At 43.5% G+C, this 25,816-nt stretch overlaps 1 protein-coding gene across 1 annotated transcript; it reads right to left on the bottom strand.

Annotated features, from left to right (window-relative positions):
* Positions 1-481: 481 nt before the first annotated feature.
* NCEH1 (neutral cholesterol ester hydrolase 1) lies at positions 482-18,868 on the bottom strand. Its single transcript, XM_084212131.1, has 5 exons — positions 18,602-18,868; positions 9,819-10,047; positions 7,836-7,905; positions 5,746-5,917; positions 482-4,372 (listed from the first exon to the last, which is right to left on the bottom strand). Exons 1-5 carry the CDS (start codon positions 18,737-18,739, stop codon positions 3,755-3,757), a joined length of 1,227 nt encoding a protein of 408 aa, XP_084068257.1. The 5' UTR covers positions 18,740-18,868; the 3' UTR covers positions 482-3,754.
* Between the last annotated feature and the right edge of the window lie 6,948 nt (positions 18,869-25,816).

Below are 25,816 nucleotides of genomic sequence, written 5' to 3'. Positions count from 1 at the left end.
GCCAAATACTACAAAATAATGTTTTAAAGATTAAGTATTTCTATTTAGTTTGTAAGTGTTAAAACTCACAATGGCCCTTCTGCTTTGACTGGGAATGCAGTTCTGAAATTACTTAGATGAAGGTTATGAAATTCAACTTATTTGTGATTTTTATGCATCATGAAACCTCTTGAAAGAGGTCTGGGCTTCCAGAAATGTTGAACACCCATCCTTTAAGAGGTCCTCAGCCAAAGAGAAGAATCTCCATCTATTCCTGCAAATATTAGCCAAAATACTGGGGACTCACTAATATAGTTCTCAGGTCTATGAAAGCAGAATAAGAATGAGTATAGATTCTGTTATGCAAGATGATTTTGCCTTTTTTTTTTTTTTAAGCTGTCATCTGAATGCTTCGATAGCCATCAGGAACAAGATATTTTTGCAATAGAGGGATAGAGTATAATTGTAGAAGTGGAAGAAAAGCTACCTACAAAAGCCAAGATCATGATAAGAAAACAAATTAATTGAACATCTTCTCTGAAAAGACTCTACCATGCACAGGTGAAATATTGCTACAAACACTTGCTCTGATCCTACATCATGCCTTAAACTGCTTTGTGAAATAACCAAGGGATGAAGGTGCAAGATGAACCCAAGGAAACACCTGGGGATGAAAACAGAGGAACAAATCCAGGTGTTGTAACACGGATTAATCTTAATCCCTTGCTACCAGGCATCTGCTTTCTATAACCCTGAGTCAGTTCTTAGGAGCTCCAGCAACACAGCTGGAAACAACCCTAAACTTCCAATTTGGGACATGGGGACTGTGTGCAAAGGAGAAAAAAGCACAGGAGGAGGAAAGCTGGGCTGGGACTAACTCAGCTCAAGGGTTACACTGAATTCAAAAAGACAGCTCTCTGTCTCTTTAGAGCTGGAACTCAGACCTCTTTTTTTGCATGTTGTAGGACCCCTCAGGTATCTCTGCAGCTCGCAGGTATTAAACCACATGGCTGCAAGATCAAAGTAGTCCAGATGCTTTGACAGAAGTAGTTTACAGTGTGCATCACATCCATGTGGTGCTGAGATCTCGGCCATCGCACCGGGCTGCTGACGGCTTCGTAAACACGATCACTCCAGTTATAAACTTACTTATTTCTTGTGCCAAGACTTCAATGTGCTTCAGTGCATGAAGGAAATTTACAACCCACTCCAGGAATATATATATATATATATGTGTATATATATTCCAGCTCTCCCTTTCAATTCAGTTAAAAAAAAAAACAAACCAGCAGCAATTATATTTTAGATTCGTAACAGATCTGTATAACTTAGCTATAAACAAATGCTGAGCTAAAGCTTTGCAGAAAGCTCTCAGGAAAGTGAATTGTTATAAGATTTTTAGGAATATTAACCACTTTCTTCCAGTACCACAGTTATACTATGATATATAATCATAGTATATCTACATATTATACTAATGACAGTGAGCAGATATGAATTGTATCTTTTCTGACATGAAGAAGCCTGTTGTTATAACTCAGTATAGTGATTTTTTTTTTTTTTAAACTATTTTAGTCATAGTTTAAGGTCAGGTAAATATAGCTGTCTCCATACAAAGGGAAAGGACTCTGAGGCAGATTAGGAACTTGTCTTTTGAATAGATATAACTTTGGTTGCTGTCTGTTCAAAGCATACAATCTATGAAGTTGTGTTTATGGAGAAAAGGAGGAAAGAGTTTATATCCAGATAAAAAGTCTGAATTCCTCTGCAGTGTTAATTTGGTTTCTTGATCAAAACTTATTCTGATGCAGATTGTCACTTGATTGCTCTAATTCCACCAAGTCTTTGTAAATGCTAAATGGAAGAACAATCTGGGCCACTGCTGGAAAAGCTTTGCCCTGTGATCTCTGTGTGAACTATGCTGGGAATGAGTTTTGGCCTGCATGACTGAGCTGACATCCAGGCCTTGTCTCGTTAATGGTTTTTCTTAATACACACAACCATGTTAACAACCTGGTGTTTCCAGGAAGCGGCGATTCAGCAAAGCCATTCTCCTATTTAATTTAAATCTCAGTGAAAGGGGACTGCTCTGTATGTATTTTAAATGTCAGAAGGCAGTTTGATCTAACAGAACCTGATGGGGTTTTTTTGAAGAACTTTTCAGAATCCTGCTATAAGGAATGCTTTAATGAAATAGCCTTTGTCATGATCTCCAAGGGCTAAGAAGCCTCACCTTAGGGTTCCTGAACCAGGACAGAGGGGAGCAAACTGCTCAGCAGGACCCAAGCCCAGCGGCATCTCTGATGTGGGGACAGGCTGCTCTGAGCCAGCTCTTGGAGAAGGATGGGAAGTCAAAAGCCATGGGAGCTGCTGAGTGCCTGCAGTCACATGCCCATCTGTGTGCTTCACCCACGCCTGAGAATTCAGCTTCACAGCTCTGTTGTGAGGTAGGAAATTACTGCCTCCCTTGCAGAAGTGGGGTGTAAGGAGATGACCTTGTTCTCCTGGGGACCCACAGGAAGTCTGTGGTAAAGCTGAGGATGAATTTAATCTCCCACTCTCTCCTCTGTGGCTATGGCCTTTTGACACCACCTTCATTTCCGCAAGCAGTGAGCAGCCTGGACAACAGACAGTCACAAAGTGGTTTGTCTCCCCTGTCCTGTCTGAGCTTTACAGACTGGCTCAAACTGCACAGATTTGCTGCCCAGTAGCGAGATCATCTTACCTAGAGCAGTCTACAAGACAGACAAAGCTCAGCTGCAAAGCTCAGAATTAAATCTTCTGTATAGACTGGAGCCCACTTGTATTCGCTTGCTTTCCTCCTTTCACGAAGCAGGAAATACAATAAAAACTACAAACACAAAAGAAAAGTCAATGAACAAAAACTTCTACTATTAATTACAAACATTAGTGCAAACCACACAGCAGACTATTTGTAGTAAGGTCAGTATTTTCTGTAAGGTCATACAATTGAGGCTTTAAACACAGGTGAAGTCACATTCTTTAGCCAAATAAGTAGTCAGCTTTGAAGGTCACTCACACAGGAAACCTGGATTCTGCTGCTACACATAATATTTAATCTTACATATTTGTGTGTAGGCTATCATACTTTTTATTGAAAATATATTTAGTCCTGTACCTTTTAAAAATATATTTATTAAAAGGTGGTAAAGACCAAATTACAAAGCTGAATTACATGTTTGGCTAAGAGACTCATCTAGCATAGTTTTTTAACTGCCTAGAAGAGCTTTTTCAAAAAATATTTTAAAAAATTTAAATGAGCTGTTTGTCTATGGCAAAAAGCCAACACCTAAATCCGTGCTTGTCATTCAAATTCATGGCCCTGCTGCCCAAGGCTCTCACTGTGACATCAGATGCCTAACACTGCTGCAAACTAGATCAGGTTTTTTACATATTCAGAAGTAGATGTAGATCTTAGGATTTATCTCACATCACTTCAAAGCCAGGGCCTTTGTACCTAATTAAGAGTCAAAGCTTGAAAGTTGCAGCCAGGCAAGAATCCTGCAGGAATCCTGATCTCCCTGCTCAACACGTGTTTATGTTTGGCAGTAGTCATCTGGGACAAAGTGGAAAAAAGACTGGTTTGGAAAAAAAAATACTTCTTAAAATTCTTTACTGGGCAAGGCCAATGGAGCTAGAAAATGCTGCAGTTAGTGGTTTTCAGCCGAACACTGAAGTCAGAATTCAGAAAAAGTGCACTTCTTGATTGTTTGCTCTTCCTCCAGAACAGACACTGCAGCCACGCGCCCACCCTTCACAGGTTCTCATCCAGCCACTTGATGTAGCTGTTCCTGGTCTGCACGCCGGCCGAGAAATCCGTGGGCCACACGGTGAAGATCATGCAGCCGTGGAAGCAGTCGTGGAAGTGGTCGAGGGTGACGGGCACGCCGGCGCGCTCCAGGCGCGCGGCGTACATGGCGCCGTCGTCGCGCAGCACGTCGTTCTCGCAGGTCAGCATGTAGGTGCGCGGCTGCCGCGCCAGCGTGGCGTCGTCCGCCAGCAGCGGCACCGCCCGCACGTCCAGCAGCGCCGGCAGCCGCTCCACGATGGCCTCCGTGCCCGTGCTCTGCACCACGGGCTTGTAGTTCTTCTTGAAGGAGGGAGGCAGCAGGGAGGTCCAGTTGAGGCGCGCGCGGAAGGAGAGGGCCCGGCCCACGTTGAGCGCGGTGTGGTTGTTGATGAGCAGCTCGTGAGCCAGGTCGTAGTTGCCGTTGATGTAATCGATCCAGTAGTTGACCATGACGTAGCGAGGGAGCACGGGCATGTTCATGTTCTGCTGGTACGAGGGTGTGTTGAAGTCAAACGCCTGGAGGACTGGATAAATCAAGGCTTGCAGTTTCGGTCTGACAGGCAAATCCTCATCTTTGCTAAGCTGTGTGAAAAACACAGGACAGAATTAAGGACAAACATGTATCAATGTGGGACTTTAGGAAAGCAAGCATTCATTTGACAGTTTTAGAGTGAATTCTGCTCTTATATAGGTCATGTGGTCGTTTTGTCTGAAGTATATTCCTGATCTTTTTCTCCTCTTGTAAGGTGGCCATTCAGGCAGATCCAGCATCCTGTTCCCCACAGAAACCAGTGACATCAGTTCATTGAAGGTAGTAAGAAGAACAAAAAAGTGTAAAGTGGCATTTCTCTAACAGAGTGCCCAGCTGAACAAGTGGCAACAGCAGGATTTCCTGAATCAAAGGAGCTACTCTTGCTTTTAAGAGCTTTTAATGGATTCTTCTTCCATGAATTGATCTAATTGGTTTTTTCCAGCCAATGCAGATTGCTGGCATCCACAATTTCTTCTAGCAAAGACTCACCTGGTGCAGAAGCACCTCCCTGTGTCTGACTTGACCTGCATTTGATTTAAGTCTACCAATTACCAATTTGGTGCCCCTTGATTGCCTTATTGGAATAGTCAGCAAACTCTCTGTTTCATCTCCTACACAAGATACCCAGAGCCCTATTGTGTCTCATCTGGTTTAAAAAGAATTATGCATCAGGAAATCGAATTAGGAATGCTCTTTACAAAACGTGGCACAATCATGTTTATCAGTCCTCGATATTGAAGTTTTTATTGTAATTGTCTCTTATTAATTTTTCCACCCTAATTCAATATTGCAAGGTTGTCATGATAATTAGTTGTCTGGACATGGTATCTGCTTTCTTATCACTAATGGTTATGGAAATAAGTTAGTAATAATAATATTTCATTCAACCGTGAAAAATATTACTTGCCTTGGGTCTCCTTTAAACTCTTTACTAGATCAAATTCAGATTACATTTAAACTGCAGATACACAATAGAAATTTCCTTAAAATTGCAAAATGCTACAGGAAGACAATTTAACAGAAGAATTAAGCTACATTTACTTTATATTTTGTCCTTAATTTGTATTTGAAAGAAATAAAAGCATATTTCTAGAGACAATTATCTAAAAATAGGCAACCATATTAAGAAATTATGCCTACTTGGAAAAACAAGGAGTTCACCAGCAAAATAGGTTAAAAAAAGTTGTTTAGCTACTTGCTCTTAAACTCTGGTCCATAACAACACTGTTACAACACATCACAACCTATGTGATTCATATAGTGACTAAGTCACTTCACAGAAGGAAAATTAATAGATTCTGGTTTTCTACCATTCTGGTTTTAGGTGTGGCACATCACCTTATGACGGTGCAGCACAAAGACCCTGCCAGCCCCTCTGGGCTGGACTGCAGTAGTGCAATACAGAACACTCAGCGGATGTTACCTGCTGGCACACAGCAGCTGCCAAATTCCCTCCTGCACTGTCCCCAGAGATTGCAATTCGACTGGGGTCCACTGAATACTCAGCCAAGACATCAGGCTGCAGGAAATGCTTTGTTGCACGAAGAGCATCGTGGTACTGCTCGGGGAAGCACACCTTGGGCACCAGCCTGTATCTGCAACAGGAAAGGGATGAGAAACAATTCTTACCTCTGCCTTATTGTACCTCTCCTTTAGGATTTACACAGGTTATATCAGATAACTTTTACTGGAAATAGGTTATTTCATAAGGATAAATCGTACAGAAGAGGTAGGAGGTGTGTAATACGTATGTAAGACTTAATCTTATAATTAATGTTCTAATTTGGAAAAATTAAAATGAACCTACAAGACATAAATAATACCAAGATAGTATAAAATTGTGCAGCACTTTCCAAGAATTTACAATGGAGGATTTCATCATGCATTATAAAAATCAATAGTTTAGACACCCTTGGCAAGGGAGTCGTTACACCCTGCCTGGTTTTGATCCAAATTCCCACCTTAACCAAGATGAGGGTGAGTAAATCATACACACCCAATGTGCTCCTATTTGGCTGAGCCAAACACCTAAGCACTTCTGCTTCCCAAAGTTTTACTGATGTCAGGAGAGAATAAACCCTGCTATCCCTCTGTGCCATGAAATGAACAATAGCCAAGAAAATAAGCAATGCCAATTTTCTCCAATGCAACAGATGCAATAATTCCTGTATCAAGGAGAGGAGCAGAAATACACCCACTGGGCAGGTGGGGGATGGAGGCACAGAGAGCAAACAGTCTGCAAGGAAGAGCCAGCAGCTGAATCCCAAACATGATGCTTCCTCAGCTTCTAAATAACAGTGCAGGAGAAACCTGTTTGTATTTACTGAATAATCTGGCAACCAAGAGTTGTACTGGGCCTTATGGTACAAAACAGTTTTCAGCTTTTCAAACTACAGATTTTACACCTTCTCAATAGAGCCTAGCCAACCAAAATTCAGTTCTCTGACTCAAAACATCTTTAGATTGTAAGCTGAAGAAGTTTCATATGCAGAATAAATTTTGAACTTAAGATTACAATTTTCAAACTCCAGTTGTGACCTGCTGTCAGAAAGCAATCTGTATCTTGTATATACAGGAATCTGAGGGTGTCCCTTGGGAGCTCCTTGCAAAACAGTAAACTGTGCATAGATTGTGAAAGTGAGATATGCAATTAGACCAACGAGCAATCCAATTAGACTTGGCTAATTGAATACACACCCCTTGACTGAAGGATGTAATGATTAAGGAAAAGAGGTAATAGTAACTCAGAGCAATAGGCAGAATGACACCAGCATAAATCAGAAAAGGAATAATAAGGAAGTTTTCAATATTGTGATTGCTGCTTGTCTGGAATAACCAACAGCTGCTTTTGTAGTTTTCCTTGTTTCTAAAAATAAAAAACCAAAACAGCAAGAAAAAATGAACCCACCCCCCCAATCCTTTAAAGTACACAATAATAAGCATTAAATGAGTAACATCAACTCCATATAATTAAGTTGCAATTAGATCCCAAAGCTTAGTATGTAATGAACTGCAGGTGGGAAACTTGAGTAATTTTATCAAGTGGTTGGGTTTAGAAAAGAAAATATTGAAGTTGACAATAAAGATGGGAACAGTACCAATCAAGCTGGAGTCATCTAGGTAATGTATTTAGCTAATCAAGAGGTTTGTTTGCCTTGGAATTGTTCAACATGTTAAAAAAGCAGCCCTGCTTCTCTGTTGTCTGGCAGTCTTCTGCTCTTGAGGGAAGCACGAGGCTTAAAAGATAGGACTGGAACAGTGGGAGACTGTTAAGAGCAGCAGGAAACTGCCAGACCTCACAGTGTATTCTAAAATAATTAGAAAACCAGATGAATTTCTGATACCACTCCAAATTGTTTTAATTTTAAAAGGATAAAGGTATCAGGCTAGTATAGAAAATTACTGTCCAAGTTACAGCCTTATAGAGAAGCCACTACGGAATGAGAAGCTAAAAGAACTATGTTCCAGATTTCTAATACCTTAAAACCACTTGATCAGTTTTAGATTACTCACTCAACAGAGACAACAACAGCGTTCAGAGATTCAGCCATGATTCTGCAGAGGTTGTTGTAAAGGCTTGTTCCTGGAAGGGAAGGACATGGTGTTAGGGACATGTGAGTCAATAGTCACAAAGCTGTCATTAAGCTTTCTCAGAAAACATACAGCTATCACACAGATAGAATCCATCAGATTTTACTATCAAAGTAAATGATAAATGAGACCAGCCCACAACTGCTCAAGTGCCAAATCCATACTACAGCAGAAGTAACATAATTCATCAGAATTTCAGAATCCTGCAATCTAATGCCTTTCCTCATCTGTTTGTTGGTGACTTCAGACATGTCATTTCACACACCTATCACAATGTTCTTAGTTGACCAAAATCTAAGGCACACAGTGGTTTGGGGGCATTTACATCCAGAGAGGGTTACTGCTGTATGAGTCACTGCCTGTAGTTCATTTATTATAGCATGCATTGCTTTAATTCAAATGAGTTGCCCTATTAACGTCAGCTGAGCTACTCATTTAAGTGAGGATTAATCACAACTATTCTATTTATCAGAGAACTGATTATCTTTAATTTTGTTCCTTTCCAGTTACTTAATTGGTGGTTCCCAGTACTATAAAATATACCAGGACATGAAACATTTTCCAAAGTATCCAGTCTTAGAAATTAATATTTAGGTGTAGCAATTGTGTCATTAACTTCTGCACCTTGGACTCAGGGATACATCTGACAAAGCCAAGCTATAATCATCCTGACAAAGTGAAGCAATTTAATATAAACTTTTGCACAACAAGAGTCATATGCAAACTATTACAGAACAAATGATGCAAGCAAGAGGTTAACAAATATCCTTCAGGCAGGTCTAAGAAAATCCATCTCAAAGCACAATTCCTCTGAAGGAAGAGGAGTAAAATGTTTAAGTGCTACAGGACAAAAAGACTGGAATTTCCAAAGGCATGTGAAGGCCACATTTTAAAGATTTTAGGAACCTAAATATCACTCAAATCATGGTCTAAATGACTTGTACATCCAGAGTCCAAATGCAATCAGTACAGTCTGTGTTTTGTATCATTTTGTAAAAATCCACTGATGTTCTTTGTCTGTAGAGGAAGCTGCAGAATCAGGGCTTTAGGATGGACTACATCCTGGACTACAGGATGTCATGGGAACAATGGGGAAGGAAAAGGGAGAAGACTCTTCTCAGATCTGGATCTCAGAGCAGCCATAGGAGCCACGAGCCCTTTGTCTCCCAAGGCTGTTTTCCTCCTGTACAATGTGGAAGCAATCAGTGGTTACCTTATCACTGCCTATAGCTGTACCTCACTTCCCTTGATCATATTTGTGGTTCCCAAGTTAATGGAACAAACAGCATTACATCTCAAGGTAATTATGCTAGTGATGGTTGTAGTCCCTAAGGAACACCCCAAAGAGGAAGAAACCTCTACCTGTTTTCCCTCACACTACTCCTGCCTGTGCTCAGCAGTGTGTATTCCCAGGTAGATGTTATTTAAGAAGCAAACATCAGCAAGGCTGTTGCATGCAGTGCAGATCAGCTCAGTCTTCTGCTAATTATTCCCTGAAAATGGGGCAAAGCCATGTAATTTCCTTATATGTAGCCACTGGAACCTGATCACCAAGAGCTGATTTTTGCACATTACCTCAGAAAATAGAGGACTGGCCTGAGCAGACCACCCTGGCATCACAGAAATTTAATCAATAATCTATTTTTGCCTCTTAGGATGTAATAAAATAAACCTTTTGTTCCTTTTACAGCTCACCTGCAGATAAGATATGCACTTCTGCTGCGTGTTCATGATATTTTTCTCCCTCTCTCTGGTGGACTTGATCCACCAGAGTGGAGACAGTCACTATTGAATTCAGGTACATCTTAGCAAAACCGCCATTCCTGGCAGGAAAAAGAGCTTGTGGCTTTTCCTGCTAGGAGAAAAGCAGACTGAAATCCTATTTAATTATTGTCAGACACCTACTTGCACTTGCCAAGGCCCAGCCCCCTCCGTGGATGTAAACAACGCTGCGCTTGAGGCTTTCATCTCCCTTGGCAGGAGGTTCAAACACTCTCACTTCCACGCCATCAAAAACAGTATCCGTGATTTTAATGTCTTCAGAGGAGACAGACTTCAGCTTGTCAAAGGTGCAAATCAAATAATTCAGAACTATCAAGTGATGGCTGAGTCTCAGATAGTGAATCAGGTGACACTAAAGAAGAAAAGAAATTTCTGTTACTTCAGAGCATATCATACTCTACAACATTGATGTGTAATAGAACTGCATTCAAAGGGCAGGTCCTACATGATTCTTACAATATTCACCAGAAAATTAAATTTTATCAAGAACCTCTAATGTTTTTAAAGCTGTATTAAAACAAAAAGCTGCCCATAGAAGATTTTCTGTGGAAAAATAAAATTAAACTATGAGCACTTTGTGGATCACAGCCATGAACGAACACTCAGATCCTCTGAAAGACACCTTGGAAGGGAACAACCCCCACATTCCACTAGGGGACCTACGAAGCTCCTCAGACTGGTGCCAGCAGAGGGCAATACTACACAGGCGATGTTTTTTGGTGGAAAAGTATCAAAAATGCAGATCATTTCTCTAGTTCCACTGCAAAGCAAAAATCTACTTCTGAATTAAGAATAGTTCCCAAGGCCTGCAAAAAATTTGGAAACAGGAATATTCTAAAAGGAATATAATGGTGTTTTTTGGCTTGTCCTGTGTTTACCTGCAGAATTGGGAAGGATCTGAAACACTAGTCAAGAACAACAGTAGGTTAATGACACTTTTTCCAACCCCAGAGACTCAAGTGTGTTACTTTTTTACGTGATTAAAACACTATGAAACTGAAGAATAACCTGATCTTTCTGTCTCCTTATGGTAGAAGGAGACAGAATTTATCCCCTTCAGCTGTCCAGGACTTTTATTTTAATGTTTATTTTTAAAATTCTGCTCTGACTCAATTAGAAATCTGTTTCTCTTAGCAAACACTACTGGGATTCAAGGCATTCCTCCCTTTGAAATGGTCATGACCTGCTCCCCACACATGATCTGCTCACTATTTGTAGTGCATACTTGTTCCCATGCCCTGGATGGTGCACCAGGGGTGGCAAAAGGGCAGCCAAAGGACCACAGGGACTTCAGTGTCCAGACTGACCTTTAAAAGGAAAAGTAGTGGAGATCTTTCCCCTTTGAGCTCAGAAACTGGACAACCAGCAAGGCCTTTTGCACAACTATCTCAGGCAAGGCAATGCAGTTGGGAGGCAAAATTAACACATATATTTAACCTGTAGGAACACTACCACTAGGAAAACTGTCAGCTGGGACCTTTTATTGTATGTCCAGGTACCAAATACTTGGAAGAAGAAGAGGTGTCCTGTTGTATAGGGCTTTTCTACACACGCCCACTTTGCAGTGTGAATTCTGCCAGTCCCACTAGTGCAGGGTAACCTGCTACAAAGAATTCAAGATGCTGACACAGAGGAGCAGGGTCACCCAGGTACTGGTCTAACCACATTCACCTGCTGAAGAACAGATAGTTGCCAGTTTAATCTGTACAAAATCTGCACACACCCCCCTCCAGAATAAAAGCCAGCTTTGAAGCACTCAGCATCCTCTCTTCCAAAGATCTTACAGCCACAATCTCTTACAGGTAATTTTTTTTCTCTGTCCTAATTAGTTTGAATGTTAAAAAATTTGAAGTATTTGCTTTCATCCAGGTTTGGTACAGAAAAGGCCCTGCACAGCTCCCACTGCAGACTGCTGTAGAAAAAAAAAGACAAGTTTGATGTTTAAAAAAAAACAAAAACACCAAAATTTGCACCAAATACAATGGGCTATTGTTACGTGACCTGGGAGGGGAACTCACTTCCAAAACAAGAATTAACAAAAAAAAAATTTATTTTCTTGTTTTAACTTGTGGTAACATCACCCTGCTGAGATGGTTTGGTAAGAATCCAAATTTTAAAATGTGTACTGCTTTTTGGATGGGACATCACTTCTTCATACTGCAAGTCTTTTCTCTGGGACAAGAAACACAAAATATCCACCTGGCAGGAAGAAATGCTGAATTCACAAGGCTATTTGCACCTCTGAGTTTCAGCCCATGTTCTTCTCCCACCATTACTTAAAAATCCCACAGGAAACCCCAGGACTAGTTTGAAATCTGAACAGCAATACATCTATTAATAATCTGGCACACAACTTGCTTGGCTGCCACTGATGTAACCACATAAATGTCTGATCCTCTCTGTGCCCTGTGGAAGTTCCCAGGGGAGGTAACCACTGTGAAGCAGTCTGAGAAATACTGCTCAAGAAAATAATGTTTTTGTAGATTTTATTTAGCTTGACTGTGCTGCAATAGACAACTCGTTTTTGTTTTCTCACACTTTAGTTTTCATTCTCTGTAGACAAGATTACCACATGTTCCCTGGAGTCAGGAATGTTTTGTTTTCAAGGCTAGTTAGGGGTATTTACCAAGAAGTGTTTTGCCCTGTTCTTCAAATCACAGAGCACCCTGGCCATCTGCAGCCTACCATGTCCTTTCATGCTTATTTCTCCTAGAATAGACCATGCTTTCCAAGAATCCAGAAACCTGGAAGAGATGCTTTCCACATCAGCACCCAAAGGCAACAGTCCTAATTATTTATCAGGCATGGGCGGTTTTTCTGCCAAGCATTTATCAGATAGATTCTTTGTTAGTCAATCTGCCTAATCAGCCTATTGGCTTGTTATTTACAAGGCATCAGGATTGCACTTTTGCTGGCAAAGAGCCAGTCTTGTACAAAGTTCTCACAAATAAATTTCTTATTTTCCTCTCTCTAAATATGAAAAAAAGACCTATCATACCTTAGCAGTCTGTACTAATACTCCTGGCAGAAGGTGTGGTTGGCCAACTCTCCCCTAGGAGTAGCTCAAAGGACAGCCCTGCCCATCCTGATGCCCGTTCTTCCCTGGCACCTTTCTTGTGGTGCCCCTGGAAGCCTCAGAGCATGATCTTGCTGCACCAGTTAAATACAAACCCAGCAGAGCCAGAGGAACACTAAACTTTAGTCATGTCACCACCTTACTGATAGCCCAAGGCAGGAAAGAGGAACAGGAAGGATGGGACCAGACCTTTTGGCAGCAGCTGGATCACCCTGAACTTGGGATAAACTGGAACTGCTCGTCTCATGTGAGCAGTAATGGGTTTGATCTTTGCTGGTAGCTGTGGTTTTTAACACCCTCCCAGTTACAACCTGCAGGGCTGCTGCTGCAGGTGATCAAATGTTACATTTCAATATTTTAGGGGATTATGTGTGGATGTGGATGTGGATGTGGATGTGGATGTGGATGTGGATGTGGATGTGGATGTGGATGTGGATGTGGAGAGGAGAGGAGAGGAGAGGAGAGGAGAGGAGAGGAGAGGAGAGGAGAGGAGAGGAGAGGAGAGGAGAGGAGAGGAGAGGAGAGGAGAGGAGAGGAGAGGAGAGGAGAGGAGAGGAGAGGAGAGGAGAGGAGAGGAGAGGAGAGGAGAGGAGAGGAGAGGAGAGGAGAGGAGAGGAGAGGAGAGGAGAGGAGAGGAGAGGAGAGGAGAGGAGAGGAGAATGTTCTCTGGTGAAAAGGGAGAGCAGACAGAGCTGTAATACTAAAGGCTAGTGGAAGGGAAGAGAAAGCGTCAGGAAAAGGGGGAAGTTAAGAGACTACAGGAAAGAAAGAGGAGATAGTATAAAAATAAAAAGTCTGTGGGCAACTGGCCCAGAACTGCCATGCCAGCTACAGGCATAGCACATTGCTCACTCTGGATCACAGCTGCAAGTTTTTCCACTACAGCAAAATCTTTTCTTTTGCCAGGATGTTCCCATGACTGAGATTTTAAGGTAAGGACTATGCAGGTACTCCCAAGGGACTGAACTGTTCAAAACTGACACTTTCCTTCTGGTAAACTCTTTGATATGGGAGATGTAGGAGAAATTTTTCTCTTTGATGTAGGAGAAATTTTTCAGTAAATGAAGAAAGGAATCAGGGCAGAATGAACAAAGTACTGCACCAGTGAGGCACCATTACTTCACCTTTAACCACCAATATCTGCCCCTAAATTATATGGATTCTCCTACTGGCTCCTCAGCTGATAATTTAATGAAGAAACTCCCTCAAGGACTTGAATTCCATTCTCATCATAAGTTCTCTATTGCAAAAAAGTAACCCAAAAGTTTCTGTTGCAAATGTCCAGTAACCTCTAACTCCACTCAGCACATTGGGACTCTCTGTCCTCAGATGACTTGCTGGGCTAACCCTGGCTCTGCCCTTTAGCACGGAATGATTGCGACAGGTCAGGTGGCGCTTGCAGCGCACAAAGGCACAAAGGCACCACCCTCCAGAGGCAACAGCTGCTGCCTCCAGTGCCCTCCCAGCGGGCAGAGCCAAGGTCCTGCACCGACCTTTCAGGCTTTGGGGGCATCAGGAACTGGGCAAACAGCTAAGGCTCTTTTTACATCCAGCACTACTTGGGAGCCAGCCAAATCTCACTCATGACTCAACTGAGTAATGATGCTGGAACTGCAAGGCTGGACTGTCTAAAACTCAACTTCTTACCTTAAAAGACACAGACACTATAGTCAGTTCAGGCATTGCTTTGAAAAGGATACTTCTACAAACATTACAGGCCAAAATGCCAACGACAATGTCTGTAGTCCGTAACAGATTAGTGAAAAATAAACATGATCATTTCCAGATTTAGCTGTGTGTGGAACAGATTGCTTTGTGTGCATCTTGGGCAATTTACCCTGTTTAAGGGTGATTTTACAAAAAGATTTCTCAATGCAAGTGTCTTGTTGCCCAGTAAAGAACATGTATTTTTAATACTAATTGATAAGACAATTTTCAAAGACAAGTGCTCTTAGTTTTCTGAAATTCCTTTAGAATTCAAAATAAACCAGGAAGACTGTTTTTTCAGTTTATTAATTAGAAACAAAATCTAATTATGTTTTAATGTAAGATTTTGCTCATATACCTATTCAACCACGATGATCTGCTTTTAAAGCAACACAAGTTACCTGTTCCTGCAAGCAGGACTTACAGTGTGGTTCAGTTTCTGCTCAGATGCCAGTGCTGTGAGACCTACCTTCCATAACTAAAAACCCGTTTTACTGTAAATCAGTTCTAAGACTGTTCTTGCATCCAGAACCATCAACAACTTACTGCACTGCCTACAACTATGACTTACATCTGTCCAGAAGTCACACACTCTGAAATATGTGGGTAGAGAGAAATTAAATGTTAGACAGAAATACAACTGTTTTCTTTACTCCTGAATGTTGATATCTCATGGTTGATTTTATTCCAAAAGTGAGTGGAGAAGAAGCACAAAGAAAACACTTGGCTGATGAGAAGTTTTCTGCCCTGTCCAGCTGCCTGCCTTCTTCCATATACATCTATCTGATGGCCCCTATGCCAACCCATTTATCCTTCCAAACCTTTGCTAACAGCTGTCCCAATTCCAAAAAAATTCCTCTTTCCTTGCCATGCACCAGAATAGCAAGTGTCTTGACAGCGGTGTTTAGAAATAACTTATTTCAAAGGACTTGAGTAAACATGTGCTGCTCTCTTTCCTCTTCTAAGGGAGGGTGGTTAGAGGAAAAAGTGAAAATGCCTGTTATCAAAACTGCTATTACAGCAGAATTATGAATTGTTGCTCTAGACACTCGTAAATAGACACCCACTGAAAAAATGACTATGGTTAAATCTATGGCTCAATCCTGTAAATAACTTTCTGTGGCTTCCCAAATTTCAGTGAAGCTGAGTTCGGATGTACCTGTATATATATGTACGTATACAAGTTTTTAATTTCTAATCTCAAATTGTGTTATATCAATTTTATTTAAAATGTTACCAGGCCCCATTTTGAGACAAGTGATGGGCAAATTGCCCTTTCTTAGGTAAGCATTTTCACATCAATTCATTAATATCAATAATGTCTCAGCTTCTCTGTTTTCTTTCCAGAGTAGCACAGGGCATTAGAGAGGGCACAGGAACAAGGCTCTGGAAAGTCATCTCAGTTTTCAGCTCCTTCACTGGAATTTTTGTGACCTCTGATAAGCACTCCAGCTCTTCCTACCTCTGTTCCCCCCAGTTTAAAACTTAAACTGATACTTCAGCAGTATCAGTTCCCTTCTGTAGTACGTTTTGAAACCTGCTTAAAGGAACTGCCCTATAAACATTACACACGTTTTAAAGCACCGGATTATTCTTGAGTGTTTGAGTCTCACACTGAGCCAGGACACTGACTCATTCCCAAGCTTGTAAAGAAATTTATAGCTGCCTGGGACAAAACTCTACATGCAAATGTAAAAACCTTATTATTAGCACACTGGAAGCTAGTGACAGCCCTATTGTGTTTTATTCACAGTGATTATTAATGCACTGAGCAAATAAACACATTATCCCTAATAAGAAATGGTCACACTTAATCATCAGAGTCTTGACAAATCCATTTCAAAATAAGCAAAAGACAATTAATTTATTTGAAGCACTTGAAGTTTGTGGGGAAAAAATACATTTCAGAGATTTTAAAATTAGAAAGGTATTTCTGTCAGCTATCAGACCTATAAAGCAAAGTAATAAACAGCAAGCTGAAATTCATTCAGAAGTGGGTTAAAGTTCAGCAGTCCTACTGAGAGAAATGTTAAACCATTTGGCCTTGAAATAGCTGAAAGAAAGAGGAAGCTGACCTCTAGAAAAGGACATACACTTTATTTTATATATATATATATATTATATATAAAATTTGGTTCACAAGAGTTCCTTCCTAATGACAGTCATTTATTCCCGACTGTGCTGCCTCAGTGTTAGAAATGCACCTTCTCTTTCTCTCCAGAAACCAATGCCCCAAGGCTCACCTGCTGTGTGACTGGGGCACCTCTAACAACTGACCTCCTTCATGCTTCTGGGTAAAACTCACTTGTCCCTTTGCTTTGCAAGTGATGTTACAGGAACTATTACTTGGTTAGTAGCTTTCTCACTATTGAAGTTTTTATTTCTAAGGCCAGAGATGTAAAGAACTAAGAAATGACCACTTTTCCCTAAGAAAGTCTTCCTTGCCCCAGAGAGTGGGGTAGATGTGGGCACCTCAGTCCTGCCACCAGCCTGCTCCAGCTGGCTTTGTCCTGCCAGCTCCTCCTGGGATTATGACCTCTAGAATATCTCAAAAGAGATACTCCTTAGCCTGCAAGCTAGAGGCACCAGAATTCATCTACAACCCAACACACCACACAAACAATGTGTAGCTGAGGCAGCAGCAATATTCATATATATAGCCACAGTCATACCACTTTCTAAAGTTAGGTCTCCTTGAGCCAGAGGTTCTGGCCTTGATTCAGGTGTTCCTGGACAAATCATGACACTGTGTTTTGCAGGCACCATGCTGTGCAGGCACCATGGCCCTTCTGTCCCTACCCACCAATGAATCTGGGCAAGCTGGGCACCTGCAGTTCAGTCACTTGAGTTAAAAACATGGAGGGAGCAAATGTCAAGCCATAGATTTTACTGCAGAATTTAAGCTGTTGTATTGCATAATTTTCCTCTCATACAGGAGGACATACAAGTGGATTTTATCTGTACAGCAAACAGTTTTTATCATTTCAACCTAGAGGCAAGCTTTGATTCAGCTATACAATTGGACCATAAGATGTCCCAGGGAATCAGATGAGTGATCCATTTAGTCCCAGCCTCTGTCTCCAAAGGTGACAACCAGAGAAGCTATTCAGGCAGAATGTACAAGTTTGGACACTTTATAGGGGTCACTGTCCTCGAGCTTCCCACTACTCACCATTACTGCATTAAGAATGTAGCAGGTACTTTCCCACCTAGTCCATTTATGAGCCTTCTGTCCACTAACTCATTTAATCCCTTTTTGAAGGGATCATCATCTGCTCCAAAGACAAGCTTTTGCACCTTTCAAAACAATACAGGAAACTGAAATTTAAATCAAAACGACTTTAAATTTTCACATACACCCTGCCTTATATCAGTCCTGTCTATGACTGATCAGTCCTTGTGAAAGACTGGATAGTATCAGAAGAAAACAAACTTCACAGATTAAGTCATTATCATAAAATTTGCCATCTCTTTTCTGTTTCACGTCAGCACAAAAACGCTGGCAGAAAATAAGGGAGAAATCATTAAGTGACAACTGCTCTGTGACAACAAGCAAGCATTCATAGAGTTTTCTTTAGTAACAAGACTCCAAATCAAGGCAGTTTAACATTTGAAAGAGCTTCGTACGTCCTCTTTCCCTAAGGCACAGGGATCAGATTAAAACCCACTAATTCTTTTTTCCTGACCAAGAGCCGGCAATTCGCACACCAGACCGAGCCGCACGCGGCGAGGCTGTGCCGGAGCCCCGGGCAGCGCTGGCAGCCGGCGGTTCCGAGCGGCGCTCGCCGGACGGACGGACGGACAGGGGCGACACCCGGGGCTGTCCCGCGCGGCGCTGGCGCTGTCGCAGTTACAGAGGGACATGAGCCCGCTTCTCCTCCTGCATGCGGGACCGGGCCAGCTCCGGCCCGCCGCACTCGCGATGTCACCGACCCGGGCACTCCCCGCTCGGCTCCAGCCACAAGGCAGCCCCGGGGGGCCGGGCCGGGAGGGCTGTGCGGGCGGTCGCTCCCGCTGCTCGGATGCCCCGGGCCGGCACCGTTACCGCGCTTCCGACCGCCTCCGGTACCGGTGCGGGGGCTGTCCGCCCGCCTCCCCAGCGCGGGGTGCCGGGCCGCCTTACCGTCTGCTGCACCGCCCGGAAGGTGGCATCCAGCAGCATCAGCTTCCAGGGGTCGGACACGGAGCCGGGCAGCGGCAGGTACACATAGTAGGCGGACAGGGCGGCCAGCGCCGGCAGCAGCAGCCAGGCGGCCCGCATCGCCTCCTCCGCGCCGTGTGCGGCCGCCTCGCCGCGCTCCCCGCGGGGCGCGCACCGCCCCCGGCCCGGCCTCCCCCGGAGGAAGTCCCGGCGCTTCCTCCCGGGCCGCCGGCCGTGTGCCCGGCCCGAGCCGAGCCCAGAGCCCGCCCGGCGCCGCCCCGCCCGCGCCCGCCCGCCCCGCGGAGCCGCCGCGCCCCGCGGCCGGGCGCGCTCGGCCTCTGCCGCCCCGGAGCATCGCAGCCGCCCGGGGCTGCCCGGGTCTGGCGCGGGGCCGCGGGGAAAGCGGCTGTGCGGACACACGAAGCATGGGATGACGGAGCTCCTCCATCGCGCTCTCGGCCAACAAAGGCATCCACATCTGCAGTGCTGCCTCCTGGCACCACATACCCACTGCTTGACACCCCATACCCACTGCTTGACACCCTATGCCCACTGCTGAGACCCCGCACCCACTGCTGACGCCCCATACCCACTGCTTGACACCTTATACCCACTGCTGACACCCCGTACCCACTGCTGACGCCCCGTACCCACTGCCTGCACCTCACACCTACAGCCAGCATCCCATACCCACTGCTGGCACCCCGTGCCTACACCTGACCCCTGTAGCCACACCCAAAAGCTTTGCCCACCTCAGGCTGAGTGGTTCTGTGGGGGCTGACCTGGCAGCAGCCAGCCCCGACATACGAGCAAACTCCACCAGTTTCATGGAATCGCCAAATGGTTTGGGTTGCAAGGGGCCTTAATGACCATCTCATTGCAAACTCCCTGCCATGGACAGGGACACTTTCCACTAGACCAAGCTGCTCCCAGCCCTGTCAGAGCTGGCATTGATTTTCATATTTAGGGTTGTAGCTGCAGCAGATATGTGTGGCGGCAGCTCTTTGCCAGCAGAGAACAAGAATATCAGTGCTCAGGTAGGGTTGGCCCCTCTCCACTGAGCCCGGAGGCTGAGGAGGTGAGATGAAAGTTGCAACATGGATCAATTCAAGTCAGTTTGACAAGATCTCAGATTCAAGGTGTTTCCAGAAACTCAGGGACACCCTTACTTGACCTGAAGAAACCATACTGTTTCCCATTTAACATATCACAAAATGATTCCAGAAAGATTATTTATTTAAGGTACATTTGTTTTGTAATTTTGTTTTGGACTGGGAGTTTGTTGGGGTTTTCATTTTTTTACCATAGGTCAGTAACAAATTTTATTTAACACAGAAATATTTCTTGTGCCTAAGACAGGAAAAAAATTTAAATAGATTTTTTAAATCAAGAGTTCAGCCTTTACACAAGTCATTACTTAGTCACAGTCCTATCGTCAGCAAATTAAAATATTTATTTAAATAGCCAGATTCACGTACATTATGAATCCAGTGCAGAAAAAAAAAAAAGAATGAGCACCAAACTTAACACTGACTATAATTAAAAATGAATTCATAATACTAAAAAGTCACATAGAAGTATAAATAGAGACCTGGAAAGCACAACTTTCCTTTAAAAGTTGACATGAAAACGTAATATAAGAAAAATATGTTTCTGCAAACTAAAAGGTCAGCTTTTAGTCAAGCGTTCCTGGAACTGAAGTACCACCTTGCTGATTCTAAAGGTTGCAAAAGAATGTTTCTGGAATGAGCGAGAAAGTCAGGCCCTCAAGCATCTTTAACCTTTTCTAATAACAACAGCAGATGGATTTTCTGTGGTTTTCACAGTCCATTTGGGTAGACTGCAGAAGGGAAGAAACAAGCCAAGAAAGCAGCACAGGGTAAGTCCCTCAGGTCTCCAGATTTTTATACAAAGTTGTGCCTTTCTGTATTATTTTGTGCTCGCACCTCCTCTTTCACCTCGTGCCCTGCTCCCCTGCCTCCCTTGCTCTGCATGCCCTGTTCCTCTGCTTTCCCAAGCTCCTGCCCCTAAAACTCACACCCAGCATCCTCAGTGTAATAATTGGTACCCATCTCTCCTAACAAAACTCACTGTTCCCAAACCTCCGGCAAAACTGAGCCCCACTCCTCTCTCAGCTACTTATCTCCTCCAAGTAGGGATAAAAAGGTTGGATGGGATTTTTCTGAGGTGTCTCATGCTCCCTCTGACCCCCCACATACATCTGGTGCTTGATCTCTCCCCTTCCTCATATTTTGAAAACTGCTGCTCTGGCTAAACTGAATGAATGGCTCAGTTGATTGAAAAAAAATTTCAGGTCATTTTCAGTTGATTGAAAAAAAAAACCAACAAACCAACAACAAGTTTGAGATTCCTTTGTTTAAAAACATGTAAAAGAGATAAATGAAACCCCAGGATGCTTGCAAGACATCTCAGGGCCAGCAGTTTACCTGTGTAGACCCACACCCCAAAGCCAAGGAGGAGGTGCTGGACCCCAAATTCCTGGGACAACACAGGGCACCAAGGGGGCACTAAGGTCTCCTGGGGCCTCCTGGGGTCCCATCAGCTTTTCCAGTGTGGCCTCCTTGTCCTCTGCCACAGGTATGAGATCCCTGCTCTCACACAGGTGGTGTGTCAGGATTTATTTAATGATTTAATCTCCTGAAACTTTCTCCCTGTGGGTGTCACTGCTTGAAGAAGATATTTAACTGTAAAATAAATGTTATGCTCCTGGGTTACTGATGCCTACTTAACTGGAAGGAAGGGCAGGTTTCAGCTGCATGTTACATTTTACAGAACACAAAATAATGGGTGTTTCTATTTCAGAGCCTTTTATAAGAAAAGCACTTTGATGTTTAAATGTCAGACATATGAAGAATAGTAATTATTTTGTCATCAGTTCTGTATTAATCTTTAGAGAGGATAAGAGCACTTCTTAAAAAAAAAACCCAACAACTTAGCCATGTTTTTTTAAGTGATTAATACCTAAAATTTGTTCTGTTCCTGGGACTCCAGGTTCACCAGAATAAACAACTGCTTTATCAGTTTGTAATTCTGGATTTTCAAGTATATTGTAAAAATGGCTAATACAAGTCACTCCCAAATGCACAGGGACCCTCTATTTATGTACTGAATATTTGGGTATTGTTTATGTTATTTTTTAAACCTTTATCTGGGAAGTGATCCATCTTATTACCTCTTGATCCCCTGTCCAATTAAATATGGTTCTCCTGTCTTTGCAAGCACAACATTTTATACAGACTTTATTTATTTTTTTTAAGATGTTGATGTTAAATGAAAATTAATGTGCAATCACCAATATCTTTTCCAGAAACAAGTACTATTGACTCCTGTGCTGTAAAACTTGCTACAAACCTAGGAGAAACCTGGCCTCTGGTTCCAGGTGTGGGGGAAACCTGGCTGAAAAGGAATTTTATTTAAGAGTGTGCAGTGGAAAATCCAGTGAAAGTTGACCTGGCCCGGAACTGTAAAATGATGGCCCAAGTGGGTACTTGAAGGTGACAAAAGGACCTCAGGTAAGGGTGGATTTTGACTGTAAGTTATCATTCAAATTAGTCAATGTGAAATAAAGTAATTGTAGGGCTCGTGTAATTGTATAATAATTGGACACAAGTGTCAACATCAAAGTGACCGCCTTGTTTTCCAGGCTGCTATTCTGAAATCTTTTCCGCAGGAAAATAGTCCCAATTTCAGTGTACCTCATCAGTAAATCTATATCCATATAAACAACACCCATTATCATTTTCCTATGCTTTTTCCTATTTTGTTTTTCTTCCAAATCATTAAAAGTCAATGGGCTTTTACAACTGCTGGATCAATCATGAAAAAGTCTGAACTGAAAAAAAATTGTTGTATTAAAAAAATGTGGACAATCTAAGAACTCAATTTGGCAGATAACAGAACATTGTGGAAAGAGAAAATATATCTCTCATTGTTTTTACACTGGGAGTTTGTTTACATTTGCAGTGAAACATTGTGCTAAATCAGGTTCCAGGATGCTGAGCCCCTAAGAATCCCTTTCCGTACCAGTAAGCTTTAGTATCAGGGAAAATTCAAAATAAAAGGACAGTTTAAACATTTGACATAATTTATTTCGGGACTGCTGCCGTGGAGTCAGCTGGTTGATTTTCACCTTGACCAGTCGTGTTTTCCCGGCAGTTTCCTACGAACTGATTATTCTGAAACTCACAACAAAAGATGCACACCGTTTTGTTTGTTTGTTTGTTTTCCTTATTAGCAGCATTAATGTTTTTGCGGTGACCACAGCGGCTTTCTCCAGGTCCCCGGGGTTGGTGTGAAGCACGGCCGTACACGGGGCCATGAGGGAGCCCTGAGGGCAGCGCCGCTCCCGCCCCGCCCGCTCCATCCGGGACTCTGGGCGCGGCCGTTGCGAGCGTTCAAACCCCGCGGCAGCCAATCAGCGCAGAGCGTGCCCTTCCCAGCAGCCAATCAGCGCAGAGTTCCTCCTCCCCGCCTACTCAGCAACCTGCTCTCGGTAGCGCAACAAGCGCTTTGCGTCTGCCCAGGAAACGTCTCACAGCCAATAGAAGCGCGCTCCGTCTGAGTGGCAGGTGCAGCGACCAATCCGAAAGGGACAAAGGCGCAGTGCTGCCGAAAAGTAAGGGCAAGTGGGCGGGGCATCTCGCAGCCGTGGCGAATGAGGGGGCGGCTTACAGAGGGGCGGTGGGGTCGGCAGCCAATGGGCGGCGGTGTGAGTGCGGCGGCTCGCTTTTTGAATTGGCGGCGGCCGCTGATGGCGGATGGCGGCGGGCGGCACCGGCGGTGAGGGGGGCACCGGGGCCGGGGGGTGCGGGCGGCCCGCCCGGAGCGGGGTCGGTGTGTTGGGCACCTGTGGGGGCTCTGGGCCCCGGCGCTGCCCCGGGGCTCCTCAGGCCGCCGGCCGCGCCGCTTGGGCAGGGCGGAGCCCCGGGTCCGGCGGCACCTGCTGGCTCGTGAGGCGGCGGCGGCGGCCCCTCGTCCTGTCCTGTCCTGTCCTGGGCCACCTCCCTGCAGAGCGCTCGGGAGCCTTCCTGGGTGGTTCCTCGGGAGGGACATGGACAGCGTGGGAGGTGTTTGCTGTCCTTCCCTTGCTTTAACAAACCTGTTTTGGTTTGTGGGTGGTTTGTGCCCTTCAGGCTTTCCACAAATTATTGGGAGGTCATTTCTGAGTGTGATGCTGTGGCGGTGTTGGCTCTGCCTGAAGCCTGTAGTGATGGTGTTCTGGCTTCTGCTCTTGATGTGAGGGAAAATGTTGTGTTCGTGTTTTTGTGTGCAGTTTGTTCTCCTCTGTATCCTGGCACTGTCAGTCCGTCAGTTTAGTGGCAAATATTGCTATTATTAAAACAAGGAGTATTTTTAAACACACCCAGGATAGAACCTCAGAAGTAAATTAATTGGAAAAATCCATAAAGAAAATCAATGCCCAGAGTAAGGTCTGGGCTTCTTCAAATATCCAATTAAGTTCTTTGTGAATTCATGTACATTTTACTTGGTATAATAACAACTGTACTGGTGTCTCAGACTTCTAGGAAATAATCTCTAGGATTTACGTTTAGTTGTGCCTCTAACTGGAGGGCTTGTTTTCCTCTGAATTTACATTGTAATTGTCCTTGTGGTAATCGTTATTAACAATATGGTTTGAATCTGCCAAGATTATACTTACTTTCACCACTGCCAAAGAAATTGGTAACTGTGTTACAGTTCCTGGTGGTGACACTGTAACATTCTGGCCAGGGGATTCCCCAAAGAATTTATGATTGAGGTTACTCTCTCCTCTTGCTCTGAGAAAAATGAGGTGGGTGGCTGGGACATAGGTGTAGGAAACTCAACTCCATGGACGTGCACAGCTGTGTGTGACCTGGAAATTGAAACTAAGGTGGAAAGTGTGGGAGCTGAGTATGTCTAGAATAATGATAGATTTGTGGCGTTGATTACTGCTCATCACTGTATTAGGAACTTGTGTATTATGAAGATTTGAATCCTTTCCACGAGTCCCAATGTGATCTCTGGAAGATAAAGTCTTTTTTATATTGCTGGTATGCCAAAGTACCCATTGCTTTTTGTCTTCTGACTTACTTTGCTGTGTAATGGGATGGTCATTACCCAATTTGAAAAACAGTATGTGCTGTTCTCTAGGGGTTGTACTGCCTCAAGAGTCCTCTTTGAGACAATGCTCTAGTGCATTATTTGAGTAGCTGCTGTTTTCAAAGGGCACATGCAGTCACAGAACAATTTCAGTTCAAGTGCTACAAAGGGTTATTATCCAACAGCAGTTCAGCTGTAGTTGCTGCCCTGGGTAACTCCTGATCTCACTGTGCAAACATTGAAACCTGGGTGTGTGATGAGTCACAGGAGCTGCACCCTGCCTGCCTCGTGCGTGGCAGAGAATGGGGCTGTGTGTTGGCAGGTGTCTGAGAACAATCTTTGTGCTGCAGGATTTGGGTAGGTAGCTCCTAGAAATTGAGAGGGTTAAGGATTCTTCCTTTCCAGTAGGTGACAAGGCTGATGAGCAGGGAGAGCACAGATCCATGGTGTTTGAGAGGAGAGAAGGCCTCTTTATCTAATGATGAAAGGCTACTTCTACTCTATCATAATGCAGGACAGTAGACCAGACCATACAGCCAGACATATATGTGCATATCAACTTTGCAGAGACTCTCAAGCTTTTTTAATTTTTCTAAGAGTAAATAGTCTTGGCTCTACTCTCTGGGGGCTCATTTCTAACCACAGTATCTCTAGCCAGTTCACCTGAAAAGTCAGATTTTAGCAAGATGTTATGCTTACCCTAATTCTTCTGCTAATGTTTCAAATCAACAATGCTAATTTTAGTCTCAGCTGTAGCTTATAAATAGTTTGTCACTGAAAGAAACTAGTGCTTTTAGTTTGCTGCTTTGTGGCTCAGCTTTTTTAAATGAGCATTTGAGTTCATGCTTGCCTGTGCTCAGAGCTGAAGTTCCCTCTGTGCAGATGAATTACAGAACCATTTCTGTAACAGCTTTGTTGTCAGTCTTTTCTATCAGTTGTGTTACTCTTGATGCTCTATCAGTTTGAGTGGGAGTTCAGTAAGAGCCTAAATGTTTTGTTTTCTGAAGTCACTTCTGACAGCTTTGGTCATAGGACTTATTCATAAGCTTTTTGCACGTGTAACTGAGCTTGGCCCCTCTGCTTTCCAGCTGTTGA

The sequence above is a fragment of the Fringilla coelebs genome (genome assembly GCF_963513975.1).
Source record: "Fringilla coelebs genome assembly, chromosome: 10".
In the NCBI taxonomy this organism is placed as follows: domain Eukaryota; kingdom Metazoa; phylum Chordata; class Aves; order Passeriformes; family Fringillidae; genus Fringilla; species Fringilla coelebs.
Note: the sequence above shows the minus strand (reverse complement) of the source record. Positions and strands in the feature narration are given on the sequence as shown.

What these genes read in the sequence shown, in the direction of transcription:
- NCEH1 (XM_084212131.1), bottom strand. Translation starts at nt 18,739, where the DNA reads ATGCGGGCCGCCTGGCTGCTGCTGCCGGCGCTGGCCGCCCTGTCCGCC. An exon ending in TCCGGGCGGTGCAGCAGACG is followed by an intron (nt 10,048 to 18,601) that starts GTAAGGCGGCCC and finishes TTTCTTCTTTAG; the next exon opens with TGTCACCTGATTCACTATCT. An exon ending in CAGCTGCTGTGTGCCAGCAG is followed by an intron (nt 4,373 to 5,745) that starts GTAACATCCGCT and finishes TTTTTCACACAG; the next exon opens with CTTAGCAAAGATGAGGATTT.